The sequence below is a fragment of the Kryptolebias marmoratus genome, linkage group LG12, assembly GCF_001649575.2.
Source record: "Kryptolebias marmoratus isolate JLee-2015 linkage group LG12, ASM164957v2, whole genome shotgun sequence".
Classification (NCBI taxonomy): Eukaryota; Metazoa; Chordata; class Actinopteri; order Cyprinodontiformes; family Rivulidae; genus Kryptolebias; species Kryptolebias marmoratus.
The window spans coordinates 302,859-308,361 of record NC_051441.1 but is presented as its reverse complement, the minus strand read 5'-3'; the positions used below and the strand labels follow the sequence as shown (position 1 = coordinate 308,361).

At 51.5% G+C, this 5,503-nt stretch overlaps 2 protein-coding genes across 2 annotated transcripts in view; both read left to right on the top strand.

The window, feature by feature from the left end:
* The window catches only part of cdipt (CDP-diacylglycerol--inositol 3-phosphatidyltransferase (phosphatidylinositol synthase)), a 4,106-nt gene extending 2,455 nt beyond the window's left edge, over positions 1-1,651 (top strand). The window contains exons 3-6 of the mRNA XM_017404850.3: positions 209-362; positions 449-530; positions 603-684; positions 784-1,651. Coding sequence (XP_017260339.1) covers positions 209-362; positions 449-530; positions 603-684; positions 784-926 — 461 coding nt within the window. The 3' untranslated portion in view covers positions 927-1,651. The remainder of the gene's footprint in view (positions 1-208; positions 363-448; positions 531-602; positions 685-783) is intronic.
* A 701-nt stretch (positions 1,652-2,352) lies between these two features.
* Positions 2,353-5,503, top strand: part of LOC108229192 (myc-associated zinc finger protein) — a 4,108-nt gene continuing 957 nt past the window's right edge. Inside the window, exons 1-6 of the mRNA XM_037978680.1 lie at positions 2,353-2,840; positions 3,005-3,287; positions 4,071-4,221; positions 4,612-4,991; positions 5,104-5,354; positions 5,441-5,499. Of these exons, the coding sequence (XP_037834608.1) occupies positions 3,255-3,287; positions 4,071-4,221; positions 4,612-4,991; positions 5,104-5,354; positions 5,441-5,499 (874 nt within the window). The 5' untranslated portion in view covers positions 2,353-2,840; positions 3,005-3,254. The remainder of the gene's footprint in view (positions 2,841-3,004; positions 3,288-4,070; positions 4,222-4,611; positions 4,992-5,103; positions 5,355-5,440; positions 5,500-5,503) is intronic.

Genomic DNA, 5,503 nt, shown 5'->3' with positions numbered 1-5,503 from the left:
ACGGGCGCAGCGTTCCCTCTGCATCGCCTGACGGGCGCAGCGTTCCCTCTGCATCGCCTGACGGGCGCAGCGTTCCCTCTGCATCGCCTGACGGGCGCAGCGTTCCCTCTGCATCGCCTGACGGGCGCAGCGTTCCCTCTGCATCGCCTGACGGGTGCAGCGTTTCCTCTGCAATGCCTGACAGGCCGCTGACTCTGTTCTCTTGCAGCCACAAAGTTCGGAGCCATGATGGACATGCTGACGGACCGCTGTGCCACCATGTGTCTGCTGGTCAACCTGTCTCTGCTCTACCCGTCCTACACCTTCCTGTTCCAGCTCAGCATGTGTCTGGACATCGCCAGCCACTGGCTGCACCTGCACAGGTTTTCTAAGACGTGTGAAACTGTGAGGATGTTTTGTGTTGGTGTGTCTCACTCCCTGACCTGAGCTGCTGACTCGTCTTCCTCAGCTCCACCATCAAAGGATCGGCGAGTCACAAAACCATCGACCTGTCAGGGAACGCCGTCCTGCGGCTCTACTACACCTCCAAGGTCTGAGTAGCACCTGCACTTCTGCAGTTTAATGTGTTTGTGTGAGGAGAAACTGAGCGTGTTCTTCTGCAGCCGGTTCTGTTTGTGATGTGCGCCGGGAACGAGCTGTTCTTCTGTCTGCTCTACGTTCTCCACCACATCGATAACCCTGCTGGTGAGTTTGTCTCTAACCCTAACCAGAGAAGGGACAAAAAGAAGCAGCTCTGAGCCTAAAATGTCCGTTTGGAGATAAAAACAGGAGTTTTTGTTGCAGCTTGGCTCTTCGGCCTGCTGGGAATCTGTGGGATCATCTGCCTGCTGAAGTCCGCCATCAGCGTCCTGCACCTCGTCACCGCCTCGCAGAACATGGCCGCCATGGACGCCGCCGAGCGCTCGGATGGCACGAAGAGGCACTGAGGAGGAGGAGGAGGAGGAGGAGGGCGGCGGCGCTACGACGGTTTGATTTATTGGTGTTTGTGAGCAAATATCACAAAAAAGTTTGAGTTTGTTTTTATTTCACACAGAAACAAATATAGTTTTATTGTTTGTACTTAAGATGACGTCATGACAGCAGCTCCTCATTCCTTAAACTTATAAATGTAAAAAAACAAAACAAAAAACAAACGTTAAACTTGTTTTAGATCCTAACTCAGTTTTCACCCAACATGGAGGGCAGGACCGACTCCGACCACCAGGAGGAGCTGTTCCCCCGGATTACTGACATTATTATTAACAGGTATTATTAACATGTACCTTCTCTGAGGTACTTTCTGACTGCTCCTCGGTGCAGAAGTCTTCATCCTGTCCCGGATTCTGGTGGTGGTTCTGGATCTGGAGTTCTCCGGGTTTGTTTCCTCTCGGCTGCTGATTATTTGAACAGTTTGGGTTTAATGTTCCTTCTTTTTCTTTCACTGAGATGAATCTGTTTTATAAAAGCTGTTTTTGTTGAGGTAGGAGTACCTCACGCCGAGTATTAATGCTGTCTGTGGTGGAAACTGAATGTATTAAATTAAAATGTTTGTATTTTATCAACATTCTAGCCAAGTTTAAAGTTTTTGGAGATATGTTGTAATTTAAGTATCTTGTGTTTGTTTTATGGTTTTAAATTTACTGTAAAAGTAAAATAAAAGTCAGAAACGAGAGTTTATTTTGTGTTTTAATGAGTTCTTTGGTGTCAAGGTTAAGTTGGTTCTGAGTGTAAAACTAATTTATTAGATATAAAAATAGTTTTTTTTTAAATTACCACTGAATATATACATGTTTGTAATAGATTATGGAAATAAGTTGTTGCTGTAAACAAAACCAACAAACAGGAAAATCTAAAATTACAGAATCTTTAAAAGGAGTTTGGTGAGCAAGGCTTTGGTTTCAGTATTTTAATAAAAATGTCAACATTTTATTGAATTAAAACCAGTTTTTATTGTTTTATGCAGGACGTATTTATGTGCATTTTAAATTAAAAAGTTAAAAAGTTTCTGTTCATTACCTGACGACGAGAAACAAGAGGATCTAAAATAAGTAACATTTTGAACGGAGTTTGGCGACAATGGCTTCGGTTTCTGCATTCATTTAGCAGAAAATGTTAACATTTTATGAAATTTATTAGCTGTATAAAATATATATTTTATGAAGGCCGAGTGAATGTATGTTTTCTATGGAACATAGTAAAAATCGTTAATGTCGCATTAATGTCGCCGATGAACAAAAACACCTGAAATGAGGATATCTTGAACGGAGTTTGGTGCGCAGCGCTGTCGGAGACGGACGTCATGTTGGATCCAGCTGTTGCACTTGCGCGAATCGTTACCTTTAAGATGCTCGTGGGATAAAGCCTCATTTTATCTAAACCCGACTCCATTTTAGCCAAGAGTTCGGAGAACACGGTCCGGACCGTTCGGTCGTGTGCATTTCTAGCAAACAGTGGTGGATATTTCATTTTTTGGCGTGGAGGGATTAAGGGGCGCGCGGATTCAGTAAATGTCGGATAAAATTATTTGTCGGCCTACGGAGGAGCGGCTGCGCGGCACGAGGCGGGGTCCGCGCGGGGGGTGCGCGAGCCAAACCCTTTCCCTTTAAAGCGGAGCGGGACAGAGGGGGTGAAGAGGAGATAAAAAAAGAAAAGGAAGAAAGACAGAGTGGGAGGGAGGGCGACACGGAGCGGGATTAAAAAAAAAAAAACAGAAAGATGTCATCCTCCAGAAGGAAACACCGAGGCGGAGCCACGCACCGCGGCCGACCGGGGGCTCTCTAGAGAGGGGAGGAGCTGTACGCAACGCCGAGGCTTGGATCCCGCTGCTGCGGCCTTTCCGGACCAACGAGCAGAAATGATCCGTAAAGAGACCTGAGCACGACTGGCACGTTCCGACTGCTCATCCGCATACAAATAACTCATATTTTGCATGCAATTCACTAATTTTTATTCCAGTAGACATAAGCAAACAATTTTAAAATACACCATAAAGCCATCATGACACCAACCATTTTGTCGCATTTAGAAAAACACGTCGTCATCAGTCATTTCTGCGCCAAGAAGGGCTTCATTTAGGCGACACATCGTCCGGTGGCAGCCTCTACCAGCCGGGGCAGGTAGCCGCCGGGAGCCGCCGGGCCTCGGGCCGCCGCCGGGGCGTTTGTCCCCGGGCTCCGGGCTCCGGGCTCCGGGCTCCGGGCCCCGGGCCCTCCTCCTCCTCCTCCTCCTCCCTCCCTCCTCGGTCCCAGGCGGGTGTTTGTCGGCCCCCCCGCATCATGGACACCTCCTGGAGTAATTTCCTCTTTCAGGTAGGAGCTGGTTGGGGTTTGAGGGAGGGGGGGCTCTGAGAGGTCACGGAGGGGTCAGGATGAAGCTTTATTTTTATTCTTTATTTTGTCTTTAAGGCCAGAGGAACAAGCGAACAGCCATGGTTGTAGTCTTTGTGCAGTTCTGGGGTTTAGTTTCCTGTCAGACCGGATCTTTGGAGGTTTTATGGTTTCAACTGAAAACTAAATCCTCCAGATTACAGGGGGTCTGGAGTCCTGCGGGTCCAAGACCTCCTCCAGATTACAGGGGGTCTGGAGACCTGCGGGTCCAGGACCTCCTCCAGATTACAGGGGGTCTGGAGACCTGCGGGTCCAGGACCTCCTCCAGATTACAGGGGGTCTGGAGACCTGCGGGTCCAGGACCTCCTCCAGATTACAGGGGGTCTGGAGACCTGCGGGTCCAGGACCTCCTCCAGATTACAGGGGGTCTGGAGACCTGCGGGTCCAGGACCTCCTCCAGATTACAGGGGGTCTGGAGTCCTGCGGGTCCAAGACCTCCTCCAGATTACAGGGGGTCTGGAGACCTGCGGGTCCAGGACCTCCTCCAGATTGAGGACTTTTTCTGTCCGGTTGTAGGTTTAGGCTGAACCTGTCTTCTGGGCTGGATTCTTCCAGGACGAACAGTTTGTCTCGTTTCCAGCAGGAGGTTCAGAGGTTTGGTTGTTTTAACCCTTCGTGGTTCCTCGGAGCGTCGGCCATCTTTCCGCTCTGCGCTCCAGCCTCACTCTTTCTGTAGCCTGCAGTAAAGTCCAGATGTTTCTGCAGACGGCGCCGGCTCAGACCCAACCCGAGACGCCGCTCCAGTCCGAGCTGCTTCCCGAGCTGACGGGCGCGGCTCAGAGTCCTCCGGCGGAGCACATCGGGGCGCCGCCGTCCACCGTGGACACCGCCGCCCTGAGCGAGGAGCCGCTGCCCGGTGAGGACAGATGTGTGGTTAAAGCAAGTCTTCATGTTGGACAAATATTAGATTTAACAGTTTGTTTTTCAGCAAGTTAGTCAAACGCTTTCATTTTATAAATAATGTTTTTTAGTTTATTTGTAAAATATTTGGTTTTAGAAGTAGCTTCAGAAGGATAACTGAAGCATCCTTCAGCTGTCAAACGCTCATGTGATCACAGAAGGACGGATGACGTCATGAAACCAGCCGTTTGTGGCGTCCTCTCGTGGAAACGCCGCCTACCGCCTCCATGTTTCCGTTTTTATGTTGATGTTTGAACTTTTCCTCTCTCGGAACAACCGGGTCGAGATGAGCCTGAAAACGTTGAATGTGTCTAAAATGTGTCTTCATCGTCTCTCTGTCCATCAGTTAAGCCCCTCCCCAAACTGAACCGGCCCGCCCACATCTGCGCCACCTGCAACAAGGAGTTCAAGAACAGCTACAACCTGCGGCGGCACCAGTCCGTCCACACGGGCATCAAGATGAAGGACCGGGCGGCGCGGGACAAGGAGGACGGAACCAAGGGGGGACGGCTGGAGAAGCAGACCATCCCTCTGTCCCTCCTCCAGCTCACCCTGCCCTCTCAGGCTCCGCCTCCCGTCGCCCCGGAGACCCTCCCCCAGCCCATCCAGCTCACCAACCAGGAGGGCCAGCCCATCTCCGTGTCCATCGCCCCGGCGACGGTCACCCTGGCTGCGCCGCCGCAGCCCATCCAGGCAGCCGTCGTGGTCGTCGGTTCTGTGGAGCAGGTGGGTTTGACAGGAGAACTGGTTCTGAGGTTCTGAGGTTCTGTTGCAGGACGTTTTATTTGTCCTTTCAGTCGTGGGAAGGTTTCAGGTTTGTGTTCTCCCGCCCACACAGAACCCCCTCCCCGTCCCCAGCACCAACCAGGTGAGGAAGAACCACGCCTGCGAGGCGTGCGGGAAGGCCTTCAGAGACGTGTACCACCTGAACCGCCACCGGCTGTCGCACTCCGACGAGAAGCCATACTCCTGCCACATCTGCCAGCAGCGCTTCAAGAGGAAAGACCGGATGAGTTACCACGTGCGCTCGCACCAAGGCGGCGTGGAGAAGCCGTACATCTGCCCGCACTGCGCCAAGGCCTTCTCCAGGTTAAAGCCCGGTCCATGGCCCCGCCCCCGCCGCCGCTCCTGGTTCCTGGTGACCTCAGCTCATTTCTGCTGTCCTCTCGTTTCAGGCCGGATCACCTCAACAGTCACGTCCGGCAGGTGCACTCCACCGAGAGGCCGTTCAAATGCAC